Below are 12,767 nucleotides of genomic sequence, written 5' to 3'. Positions count from 1 at the left end.
ACATAGAACTCATTCGTTTATCCACCTGCACGTCGTGAATATCGCTGCAGCACTGCTCGATGGCCCTGGCAGTCTGGCTGCTCTGCCTCCGCAGCTGGATCAGCAGGAGGACCAGCTCCTCGTGAGTGCGACTCAGCAGATCCCCGGCCGACACATCCAAGTTCTGTGGGTTGGTCAAGTTTATTTTAGGTTTGGTTCTCACCAGTCCCCTAGCAACGTAATCCTAACAATTGAACCTTATATATCTCTCAATTGTGGATGACAATGCTTAAGATAATTTGAAATACTTTTTCAATAGTAGATATTACCTATTATGCAATTTTTTCTTCTCAATAATTCTCTTCAGGTGGCAATGCTCATTTAAACAAATTCAAATAAATTGATTAAAAATAGTGTTGGCTTTTATACTTATATTCCTTTTTCAGCTTTATTTATGGAAATATTTTTGGACAAACGCCTTAATTGCACTTTAATTAATAGCCACCTACCCAGAGAAGATTTTATTACCTGACTACTGCGAACATAAATGCAAATATCGTACATAAATTGAATATTTGAAGTTGTAATTTACCAAAGAGATATTAAATGTACTTGCCAACCAAAAATAAACAACAAATTCATTTTAATGTCCCTCTATTAATTGATTCCGTTTTAAAAGTCACATAATTGTGACCTTTAAATGGCTCAGGTTTCCATGTTAAGTAATGATAGAATTCTGAAACGCGATTAAGTGGTTTTCCTCGATGGACTCACCCTGATCTGGCTGCTGGTTTCCCGCTCCAGCATATCGATTTCCGCCCTGCTTCCGGTGCGCCGCATCCGGAACTGCGGATGATTTTGGGGCGTGGACGTGGCCAGGCCACCAGCAGATCCGTTTCCGGCGTAGAGCCCGCGATCCGTGAGCACCGTGTTCTTGGCGTACTTGGTCTCCGCCGCCCCTCCGTAGTACGGGGCAAAGGCGGACTCCTGCTGGACGTCCGAGGGATCCGGTTTCACCGTCAGATTTCCCACGGGCAGATTGTTCACGTTGCGCACGGAAATCGAGGCTACAAGGTCGTAGAGATTGGATTAGGCAAATGTTTTAGAAAGTCCAGGGCGGGCGGGGCTTAAAGTAGTTTCAATGCGTGCGCGAAATATTTAGAAAAGCAATCAGTTATCGGTTAGCGAATGCCCAGCAGTTGTACGGAATACGTAATTTGGCTCTGTTTGTAGTTACTCTATTTTTGTAATTTTAGAAAGATGGGAAATGGCTGCAAATTACTAGCTGCTGGCTCCTACGTCCCTTTGTAACTGCCCAAAAGTATCTATCTATCTATGGATTTGTTCAACTTTACAAATGCGTGTGCTCGAGTGAGATTTGTGAGTGAGTTTGGCGTGAGTATGTACAAGCGATTCAATGACTTAATGAGATAAGTGGGGGAATTGGATAAATAAATATATATATAAGTTTGCTTACCAGTTGATTAATTAAACACAACAAGACAACTCAACAATAACGACAACAACAACAACAACAGCAACAGCAGTGACAGTCAACAAAACAAATAGAAAGCACTATCTAGCTGGGAAAACTGTGAAAACTGGGCAACATGATGATGATGGGCAAACAGAGACATAAAATAACTCGGCGAGTGCAAGCCAAAATTGGTGGAAAACGGAAAGCTAAATTGAAACTACGGAAAATATTGCATATTTTTCGGGGCCCCGAGGAGGGGTTGGGTTTTCAGTGGTTGTTGTTCGCTCTCGACTTTTTCCCCGTCACCAGGGGATTTCCATTGGCATCGTCCATGGAAGAGTTGTTCAACTGGTGGACGATGGAGCGCACACTGCTGGTAAGGGGAAGGTGTGGAGACGCGGTGGCTCTTCCCCCTCCTGTGGTCTCCACACCGCTGTGGTGGCTCTTCATTAGGCCACTGGACATGGCATCCCACTGGCGGATGGTCTCGCGATCCAGCTCGTTGGATTTGTGCGACAAATTCGAGGCCGTCTCTTCGCGCAGCACCTCATAGACATCGGAGTCCGTTTGGTCCTGGCCCAAGAGCGAGGCGGCGGAGATGGAGTTGTCCAGGAGCTGAACATACACATCATGCTCGTTGGATAGGGGATGCTGGCGCGGCTTCTGGCTGTCATTCACATAGGTCACCTCGCGGCTCAACTTGGCCTTGGGCGTACTCGAGAGGGGAGCAGCTGGTGCCGTAATCCTGTCCAGATCATCCAGGGATCTGGCATGCCGCTGGGAAACCCGCCGCAGGCTCTCCCGCCACAGGGCATCCTCCTCCCAGAGCAGCTCGCCACCTAGAACTGAGAGGTTGGGATGCACATTATTCGATGGGCTCTTGTGGCTGGCCACCTCCTCCGCCTGCAACTCCTCCTCCGCCTCCGAGTCTTCACCAGCACCAGCTTCGTTAGGATTGCCTTCATCAGACGGGTTACGGCTACCACCAATCGTCTTACGAGCGAGATTTGTGTTTTTAGTAGTTGTGATATGATATGAATGGACCACAGGACCTTGGTTTAGTGCACCACCTCCACTACCTCCTCCTCCTAATCCTCCACTGCTGTTCATCTCCACCTCAGCCGGCAGCTCCTTGTTCAGCTTGAGGATCTTATTGCTCAGCTTCTCATGGTTGTCCTTCTGCCCGGAGTAGATGTTCTTGCTATCGATGGCCTGATCCTTGTCCACCAGTGCGTCCACATTGAACTGCTGAGGATGCCGGTCGATTGGATTGTGGATGTGGGCTATATTGAGGCCATGGGCATGGATGTCCCGCTGATTATTCAAAGGTGGTGGAGCTGGCAGCTCCGAGTAGTAATAAGGAGCGGACTGGGTGGATATATTGCTGTTGTTCCGACTGTGGATTATCCTTAGAGCAGCTGCAGTGGCTCCACCCTCGCCGCCCAACTGCTGAATGGAGTCGGTGGAGGAGAGAAAGTGAATGTTGCCATAGAAATGCTGCTCTTCATCCTCGGCATTCCGGAACGTTTTAGGTGGCTTTATAAGATTGGTTAGTATATCAGCTCCTGCGGCGGCATTGGCGTCATTTAGCAAGTGACTGGTGGGCGTGGTTTGGCCAGGGGACAGGTGCAGGTGGCTCAGGTAGGTGTCCAGCTCATGACTACTCAGGGTCTCCTCGAACTGCTCGCTCAGGGATTCAATCTCGCTGATGGATTCCTGGGAGAGAGGTCTCCTGGAGCGCTGACGATCTAGCTCAGAATCCGATCTCTGCCGGAACTCCACGGACTCATTTTCACTGCTCAGGGGCAGGGAGTTGTTGCTGGTTCCCCTCCTGCGATAAAGATCCAGGTCGGAGGAGGTACGAGAGCTACTGTTGTCTGTTAAGTGGCCACTATAATTGGAGTCCGACAGAGTCCTGGCATGATGTTGCTGCTGAGGAACTAACAATCTCTGTGGGGTCATCCGCACTTTGGTGAAATGGTCGGGTAGGGAAAGCCGACTACTCTTCAGGGTAGGACTGGGCACGGCTTTTGGTAAATTCAGGGATGTGTTACTGGCATGCATCTTGGGCAATTGTTCATAGGACAAATTCACCTTGCTGTTACTATCCTTTCGCTTCACCGTATCATAGTGCTCCGAGGAGAAGATCTCCTCCGTCTTCAGTTCCTCCATGGGCGGTGGTGAATCTGGTATCGGCGGTGGTGGCAATATCTCACTATCCGAACTCTCGGCGTAGTTGTTCATTGGCGTGGAGGCCCCCAGGTAATACGAGGCTGGTCTGAAGGTATCCGACAAACTGAAGCGGGATCTGGAGCGCAGCTTCTTGGCCTCCAGTTGCTGCCGGCTGCTCTCGTCATCCGCGTCCGAGCTATCACTGGCCAGAGAACTTTTGGTCGGCTTCAGGATATCGGGCATGTCCTTGCCCTGCCGCTTCTTGGTCTTCTTCTTGAGGGTCTCGGTTCCGGATTTCTTGCCCTTCTTCAGGGTGGAACGACCCGAGGAGCAGTGGGCTTCCTCGTTGCTAGGGGGAGCTGGAGGAGCCTTAACTCCTGCCAGTTCCATGTAGACAGGCTCCGCTTTGTTAGACACCTTAAAGGCACTCGAACTGGTGCTGGCCAGGCACATGATCTCATAGTTGCTCCGGCCATCCTCTTCCTGGATGCCCTTGGTCATCTCCACATAGTGATTCTCCTCCTCCTCGGCGTAGGATTCCTGGGTGCAAACCAGGGTCAAGACACCCGGCTGACCCAGTTCCACCTTCTTGGGCGTCATGGGCAGATAGTGGCTCTCGTCGAACTGCTGGTCGGTGGGTGTGATGGGCTCGTTCACGTATATCTGCTGCAGTTCCCTCTCCTCTCTTAGTTCCTGGGCATCGGCTTCCTCGAAGACAGCTTCATCCTCATCATCCTGGGCCAGAGCCTCGTCTATGTCATCATCCGTGTACTCCTCGCAGGCCGTGCTCTCGTCTTCCTCCTCATCCAACTTCTGATCCTGCGGCTCCTCCTTTACATCCCTATTTTCCTCATACGAAACCTCTGCCAACTCCTCCCCCGGAATGGATTTACTCTCCGCCGTGGGTGTCAGGTCCTCCTCCGTTTCCAGTGGCTGCTCCCGCCGCTGCTCCTGCTGCTCCTTGAACAACTTGAGCTGCATCAGCATGGGCGTCTCCTCGGGATCCGTAATCGCTGCCTGGCTGTCGGGCACTTTGCTCTCGGGGATTGGGGCCTTGCCAAACTCCATGTTCTCGTAGTTGCTGACCAGCTTATTGTTGTACACAGGCACATAATTGGCATTCTGCGGCGACTTGGGGGCCGTTTTCTTTGGCAGGATGGGCACCGGCTCTTCATCCTGCCTATCCAAATCCCCCTCCTCCTGCTCCTGTTCCTTCTCCTCCTTGGGCAATTGCAGTCTGAGTTTTGGCCTCTCTTCCAGCTGCTTGGGCTGCACCTGAATAATGCGGGTTTTACTAGCCTCGTGCACCTTCAAAATGGGCTTTAGTTGGAATTTTGCATTGCCAGGTGTTTTGGGCGATGAAGTTGATGACGGTTCTGTGGGTTTGGGACTCTCTAGACTCCCGCTTTTGCTAAGATTTGTTAATGCTAACGGCGCTGTTGTTGCTGTTGTTGTTGCTGATAGTATTGTTTTTGTTTCTGTTTCTGGTTCTGTCTTTATCGATGACCTTCCTGCCGTCGCACTATACATGTTATCATCCACAGTCCCAGCTGCGATTCGTGCGATTTGTTAATGTTTTTGCGAGTTTTCGTTCATTGTTACATTTACAGCATTTACAAATTGAGGTTTTCGGATTTTTTGTGTTTAAGAGTTACCAAATTCAACGTATACACAACGAATTTTATGTTATATATGTATGGAAAAGAAGAAATATAAAACATATTTGTATATCTTGCTGGTTTTTGGTATGTGTAATTAAAATCAATCAAATGGGTGGTCGATTGCGCTATGAGCCCAGATTGAGTTTGAGTTTTATTTGGTTTTTGGTTTATTTGTTTGTTTTTGGGTTTTAGTGCGAAGTTTACAGCGGCATTTAGTAGTGGAAACACCAAGCACCCGGTTGTCATGATGGGAAAACGAATATATATGTGTGGAATGGAATGAAACAAATCCGAAACGAAACTAAATACGGCAAAAATGTTTACTAAACCCATGAAAGATAGAGATTTCCAAAAATAAAGAGAGAGAGAGGTAGAGATTTATGGACTACAGAGATATTGGTAATTCGATTTAGCGTCCTTTTTGCACTCAAATAAAGGCAAACAAAAAACTCAGAGTGCGTGTGTGTACTTTTCGATTTTAGTATTGACCAAACACTTTCGACCCCGGCCAGAATTTGGTTTTATGCGTTGCCTACTTTTTGGCAGCTCTTCTAAATTAATTACTCGGTACTTTTCAATTGCCTCTGCAGCATGGACATATGTGTGTTGTGTGCGCACGGCAGGAAGGTTTCGACTTTCGGCATAAATTGCTTTCTGTTGTGTACATTCAAATTAACCATATTCATTAAAACATAAAACAAGGCCGCAGAAGAGTGCAAAGCACACAAATATTAACTACATGAAGCTTTTAATTGTTTAGTCTGGCGCCTGAACATGATAAATTAGCATTGAAATGGTTAGGGCTTATAAATAGCTAATGGTCAGAGAGTTTTGAGAATTGTGTCACAGCAAAACGGGCCTGTCAAGGGCAGCTGAGGTCCTTTATTTATAGATTTCTAACATCCTCAAGCGAAAGCAACGTAGTTTGCAATTACGAGTAAGCAACTTGCTCTGACTACAAAGAGAAGCCAAAGGCAGGCAGCTCAAGGCCCGCCACATAACATGCAACTACCGAAAGCAAAGCCAAGAGTAACTAAAGGTAAAAATAAAAATAAAAGTAAACGTAAGAAGCGGAAAACACAGCTTCACGGTTAGCAACAGCTACAGATAAAGATACATTTATATAGATACGGCTACGGATTCGATACGATACTGATGCAGATAGAGATACTGACCACGTTTATGCGCACGCTTTAATTCATATATATTGGATGTGTAATCAAAACATTATACCATACAATAGTTTCATTACATCATTAAATTTTAAAATATTGCTGTTTGAAAAGCAAATGTGATTAATAAAAACGACTTTATCAAATAGTTACAATAAAGTCATAGTTTGCATCGCAAGTTGGTATTTAAATAAGTGATATAAGCTAGTGGGATAATAGAGATTTTAAATTTACTATAAGCATTTTAACTATAAAATTAATCAATATCTGGCGGTTTTAATATTTTTTTTCGCATTATTTTATCGAAATCATTATTGATATTCTTAATTTAGCCTCGCATAAATGTAGCCATAGATACGTAGTAGAGACAGTTACAGATGGAGAAAGAGACGTATAGGGACAGAGTTGAAGCCAAGCAGAATGGGGAATACTTATGGGATGTCATCGCTGAACAAGACTCACCCTCATCGTCCGAGGAGTAGCTGTTGTACACCACTCCGCCGGGTCCTATGTTGGCCTGGCTCTCGGATCGGGATCGCTGGATTCCGCCGGAGGAGGATGGTGGCTGCAGTTGATTCCCGGCCACCTGGGCCCCGCCATTCGCATTGCCCACCACCAGACCCGTTTTGCCCGCCTGGGGGCCATAGCGCGCTCCACTGGCCACCGCCGTGGAGGCCAGCAGGATGTTCGGATTGCTTCCCAGCTTGGACATGGCGGACATGTTGCTGCCGCCCTGCTGGATGCCCTTGCGGGTCAGAGGTGACTGCAGCATGCGCTGTTTCCACTCCAGCAGACGCTTCATGGACTCCTCCCGCTTCCTTTCGCCATCCTGATGCTGCGGTGAGTTGGAGGCTCCTGCTCCGCCGGTGGGCGAAGTGGTCGTCGAGTTCCCAGCCGAATAGTCATCGTCCATGCCACCCGATCTCTTGGGCAGCCGGGCGCTGGCGGAGCGCAGGAACTGCTCGTTCTTGCTGATGATCTCCTGCGTGGACATCGAGGGTGGGAAGATGGATCCCGGATGCACGTTGAGGGGCGGCAGGTCCTCCTGCTGCTGGGGGGATTGCAGCTGGGATGCCACCGAACGTCCTTGACTGGCGGATCGGCTCATGCGCGGCATGCTGCTGGCCGCTCCTCCCTGAGCCTGTGCCTCGGCCAGGAGCTCCTGCCTCTTGTAGGCCCTCTCGTAGGGATTCTCGTAGCCAATGGTGTTCACCCCGGAATTGAAGTCACCCGCTGCGGTGCGATAGCTGCCCGCCTGCTGCGGCTGAGCCTGGCCAGCTCCTCCGCTCTGGAGGTACAGCGCACTCTTCCGCATCTTCTCCGCATAGCTGGCCTCCGAGTAGTAGAAGCTGTCCGGCGTGCGGTTAATGTCCAAGCTGGACTTGGGCCTCGGAGCCCGACCGCTCTCCTGATGACTCTGGGCCACCGCCGCGGCGGCAGCGGCTGCAGCTGCCTCAGCACGCGCCTCGTACTCCAGGAAGTCCGCGGAATGGGGACGCACTATGGCCGCCGCCGAGCGGGCACGCAAGTCCATGGTATTGATTAGTTGATCAGCGCCACTGGCCTAAAAAATGGTTGCAAAAAAGAGGGAAGTCATAAAGTTAGAAAGGGTTACGTATTGGTAATGGGGAGGTAATTGGACTTTTGCATTTTTAACTAGAGCTGCACTAAGAAAAGTCTTGGCTAACTTAGGGTAAAAAATCCAGGAATATGTATTTATTTTCTAAAAATTTATTTACGTAAAATAAATTTAGGAACAATATATAGGGAAATAAAATATATTTGAACTAATGGCCCGACTGTTTCTTATGTGAATTTAGGTTCTTAAAAATCTTTGTAGGCACTCAAAGGAAATGAAAGTCAAACAGCTTTAAAAATAAAGCGCAAGATTTTAGGTATTTTCTGAATCACTTTCAAAGTTGTGAGAAGTTGAGTGTGGCAGATTGGCGTGGCCCGTAACTTGTTCGACACTTGGCAGGCGGCGCAGCTGGTCTCTTGCCCAGGAACCCGTGGCCATAAATCATGCACGCGACTCATTTCCCGGCTAACTGGCCGGGCCTGACCTGACCCACTAAACACAGCGCCAGCCCCACCCACTGCCCAAAAGGGCGGAAGGAGCATAAAGTTGCATTCGGAGGAAATTGCTGCACTGGCGGTTAAGAAGGAGGAGGAGCAGGAGAAGGAGCTCGTGGAGGAGCTTCTTCCTTCGCCGAAACGTCTGCAATTCAGCAACCCACTGACACACTAAAGTCCAATTAAATTGTGAGCTGCGGACTCGAGACAGCAGCTGCTTGAAACCGAAAGTTTCCGAGAAAGACTCTGGAGGAGCACCCATTCCATACCATGCCATACCCGTCCATCAATGTGGGCTCTTTCAGCAGAAGCAGCCAACAGCAGCAGCTTTTGTGAGTGTGGCTTCATGGAGTCCGGAGCTTGGGGAAGGAGTTATCTCAGGAGCACCAGGCTTCCAGGCAAGGGCAAATAAAAGTGAAAAGCTGATACGTGCAGAGGTGCAAGTCTCGGGCAGCAAAACTTTGCAACTAGGTCAGGGAAAGAGGTGCGGAAATAAAACGCCATCATCATCTCAAACCCGCCTCAGTTTTCCCCCCGGCTTTTTGTGAGCATTCGCAGCAATCAGACAACATCAAGTGGCATCGCAGATGATTTGGTGGGCTGACCTTTGCCACGGTGCCACGCCCCCGAGCCCCAAGTACCCAGCTTCCAGTTGCCAGTTGCCAGCTCCCAATCCCCAGCCCCCAGTTTCCATCTCGAAGCACCCATAAAGCCAAGGATGCCATGCCAAGTGGCAGGTCATCAGCAATCGCAATTGCAATCGGAATCGCAGTTCGTTGCTGCCCGGGGCAGTGGTTTGCCATTTTGACTGCCTTTGCGAATTGCACTCACTTCTGGTGCCATTAAGTGATGGAAAATTTTAACCACTTATTTTTCTGATGAAAAAGATTTAATGAGAAGGTTCTATCATAAAAAGGCTGTGTTCTCAGTTTCAAGAAACTTGTTTTTTTGTAAACTATCTTTTGTAAAATACATAGGTATTTGAAATAGTGCCTAATAATTGTTTTTTTTACATTAGCCAAGACATTTTTCATAAATTTGTGTCCCAAATCCTTATATTCGCTTTAAAACATAAATTTATAAAAAGTTTTCAAAGCAGCCCTGACATTATAAGCAAAAACTAGTAAGTCTTCAGTAGAACAATTAGTCATAAGGTTAAAGTCTCATTTACAATTCTTAAGATATGAATTTTATGATCTTTTACGACTACAAAATCTGATTAAAGAGTGTTTTTCAGATAGGAGGAAGTGAGAGAGTTCCTACGATATCTGACTCCCCGCTAATATGCATCCCCATTTACCCAATTTTTGCAACTTACCTCCAAGTGATTCGGCGTGTACCGCTGCGGCATCGCTGGCACGTGCTTGCTGCCATCATAGCTGGGCGGACTGAGCGGTCGCCGGTAGCTGGCGGCCTCCTGGAGCAGTGCCTCCTGGGCGGACATGGGCACGCCCCCTGCGCCGCCGCCTCCCGCCAGCTGCGACATGTTGTAGATGTCCTCGTAATCCGCTGCAGCGGCGGCGGCGGCAAAGAGTCGCTGCTGCTTGGAGCGCCCATAGGCGTCGGGAGTCCTCCGCTCCGCCTGCAACAGCTGCTGCTGCGTGGGATAGGCTCCGTTCGGACCCTGCCTCTGCTGCATCAACTTGGCCATGTACATCTCCCGCTCGCCGTAGATCTCCTCGGCGGCCCTCTGCTGCTGCAACCTAGCGATCTGCTCCTCCATGTCCAGCTGCTGCTGCTGGAACTGCGCCTCCAGATGATCCAGGGAGTACTGCTGCTGCGCCTGCTGCAACTGCAACGCAGTGGACACATGACCTGTGCGAGTGTCGTAGATGGCGTGATGTTGCTGCGGCTGCTGCTGTTGCTGCTGAGATCGTTGGTGCTGCTGCTGCTGGTAGATTTGCTGCGTGGGCGACATGAGGCGGCGACTAGGATGTTGCTGCTGCTGTTGCTGCGCATGGTGTTGCTGCTGTTCGTTGTGCTCGGGTGAGGGTGAGGAGTATCCCCCATCATTGATCCGCCTGGGCTTGGGTGGCGCATTGGCATAGAGCGGCTGACCCGTGCCACTTCCTCCGCCACTGCTGCCCGTGTTCTCCGACGAGGGTGTGGGCTGCTGGTTGCCCTTTCCCGGGTGCGACTGCAGGGTATGAATACCGGAGTCGGAGTTCTCGCCACTGTGGTTCAGCGAGGAGTTCACGCTGGGCTCCGATTCCCCGCTGCTGGGTGCCTGCATCAAGCTGGCCGCCGCCAAGGCCCTGACCCACTGCATCATGGCCTCGGAATTGTCCGCGGCCAGCCAGTAGGTTCTCATATTCTGATGCTCACACTTGAAGGCGAATTTCCTGTAGATCTTGTCCTCGGGCAAACAGGCGGATACGCGATATGATGGTAGAAGCACCGATCCCAGCAGCTTCTCCTCTTCGGGTCCCTTGTAGTAGTACAGGCAGTACTCGGCCAGGACGAACCAGCGCTTGCGCCACACCTTCAGGCCATCGGAACCCTGTTTGTGGAGCCATCCTGATAGAGTCACCGGTGTGGAGGGTGGCCTCTTGGTAATCGGTGACTTCAGGGCCTGTATGGAACCGGCACTCTTTTTCCGATCCAATGGGGCATGGGTGGGACTCTTGGCGGAGTTCGAGGAGGATTCCTCCGAACTGGGCGTCGCCTTGGGCTTGACCGCCGATATCTGCGTCTGGCAGGCCTGGTTGACCACATGACCGGGGTGATTCTGCTGGATATAGACGGTGCCGTGTTCACTGCCCGGGGTTTGCAGGTCGTTTTTGTGGCGATGTTGCTGTTGTTGCAGCTGTTGCTGCTGCTGCAACTGCTGCTGTTGCTGCAATTGCTGCTGCAACTGCTGCTGCTGGGCGTACAGTTGCTCCTGGTAGTGTTTGGGCATTGCAGGTTGCTGCTGTTGCTGCTGCTGTTGTTGCTGCTGCTGCTGTTGCTGTTGTTGCAACTTGAGAGGACCCTGAGCAGGTTGGTATTGATTTTGCAAGTTAAGAGAGGAGGGAGGAGCCCTCTGTTGCTGCTGCTGCTGCTGTTGCTGCTGCTGGGTGAGAGTGGTCATGTTGGAGGCCATGCTGGGCGACTGACTCATGTGGTAGTGGTTCGTGGGCGGGTTCATGGCCTGTCGCATGGCGAATGTCCGCTGCTGCTGCTGGGCGGCCTCACTTTGGGTGGCCATCTGGGCCTGCATCTTGGCGGCCTGCAGTTGCTGGTACTGCGACTGGAGGGCAGAGATGGGATGATGCCCGGCCATGGCATTGCTGGCCTGCAATCTCCCGGCTGCCGCCAGATAGGTTCGCTCCGTGGGCGACTGATAGAGCTGCTCCCCCGCAACAGTTCCTCCACTGCTCGAGTAGGACTGGTGGTAGGGGGAGCTGTGGGAACTGCTGGAGGTACCTCCTCCATGGCCACCGTGCTTCATCAGGTTGTGGTGCTTGGACTGCGGCTGCATCTCGATCGGCGAGAGGGGTCCTCCTCCGCTGGAGCTGGTGGCCGTGGGGGATTGCTGGTACAACGCCTGGCTGTAGGCCGCCGTCCGGTAGTCCACGAGATTCGTCTGGTAGGCCAACGGCAGCTTCTTCTGCTGCTGCGCCAGGATCGCTGCCTCCTGCAGCTGCTGCAGCTTCTTGGCGTCCATGGTGCCGGCGGTGAAGAGGGGCGGCGCCTCCAACCTGCAAGGGAAAGGAAGAAAAAAGCGAAAACCCGATCAGTGGAAATTCAAGAGGCAGATGGAACTGAATTTAATCAGCGGAGGTCACACGGCTTTAATTTGCTCGCAGAGACAGTCCAGTTAACCCTAAGCTGCAGAAAGTATAAAAATCCAAAAACTAAAAGTTTCCCAAAAAAAATTGAATATATTAAATGCTTTTAGTGAAAATTTAAAAATGGTATGTCCTTCAGTAGAAGCCTAAGGAAAATTACGGAATTGATAAAAGTCTTTCTATTGTAGCGCAGTTGTATTAGGTTAAGTTAGAGCAACTAGAATATAAGAGATTTATTAAAAATAATCCCTTATTCTTATGGTAAGAAACATTTTGACATACAATTTTTAAGTTAGGCAGTTCCAAGCGCCTTTAATGACATTCACAAGTGAAGACGGACTAATGGGAATTCCTTAAGAGCCACTAAGCATTTCACACATGTCACAGGCGTTAACAAGGGGTTAATTCCTAGTCGAGGGTCTTCGGGAAAATATGCAAACTGCGGAAGACACGGAGGCCGTGG

General features: G+C 50.0%; 1 protein-coding gene across 18 annotated transcripts in view; it reads right to left on the bottom strand.

Annotated features, from left to right (window-relative positions):
- Positions 1–12,767, bottom strand: part of LOC108031438 (uncharacterized) — a 52,229-nt gene that overhangs the window by 7,693 nt on the left and 31,769 nt on the right. For 9 of the 18 annotated variants that reach the window (XM_050889457.1, XM_050889456.1, XM_050889458.1 and 6 more), the window contains 4 exons: positions 9,853–12,214; positions 6,924–8,025; positions 1,457–5,178; positions 907–1,046 (listed from right to left, as the gene is read on the bottom strand). In XM_050889457.1, coding sequence (XP_050745414.1) covers positions 1,724–5,178; positions 6,924–8,025; positions 9,853–12,180 — 6,885 coding nt within the window. In that variant the 5' untranslated portion in view covers positions 12,181–12,214 and the 3' untranslated portion in view covers positions 907–1,046; positions 1,457–1,723. Of the gene's footprint in view, positions 1–25; positions 164–753; positions 1,049–1,456; positions 5,179–6,923; positions 8,026–9,852; positions 12,215–12,767 lie in introns of those variants that run through there. The other 9 variants (XM_050889462.1, XM_050889459.1, XM_050889460.1 and 6 more) reach the window with 3 other exon arrangements.

Source organism: Drosophila biarmipes, chromosome 3R, assembly GCF_025231255.1.
Source record: "Drosophila biarmipes strain raj3 chromosome 3R, RU_DBia_V1.1, whole genome shotgun sequence".
NCBI classification, from domain to species: domain Eukaryota; kingdom Metazoa; phylum Arthropoda; class Insecta; order Diptera; family Drosophilidae; genus Drosophila; species Drosophila biarmipes.
Note: the sequence above shows the minus strand (reverse complement) of the source record. Positions and strands in the feature narration are given on the sequence as shown.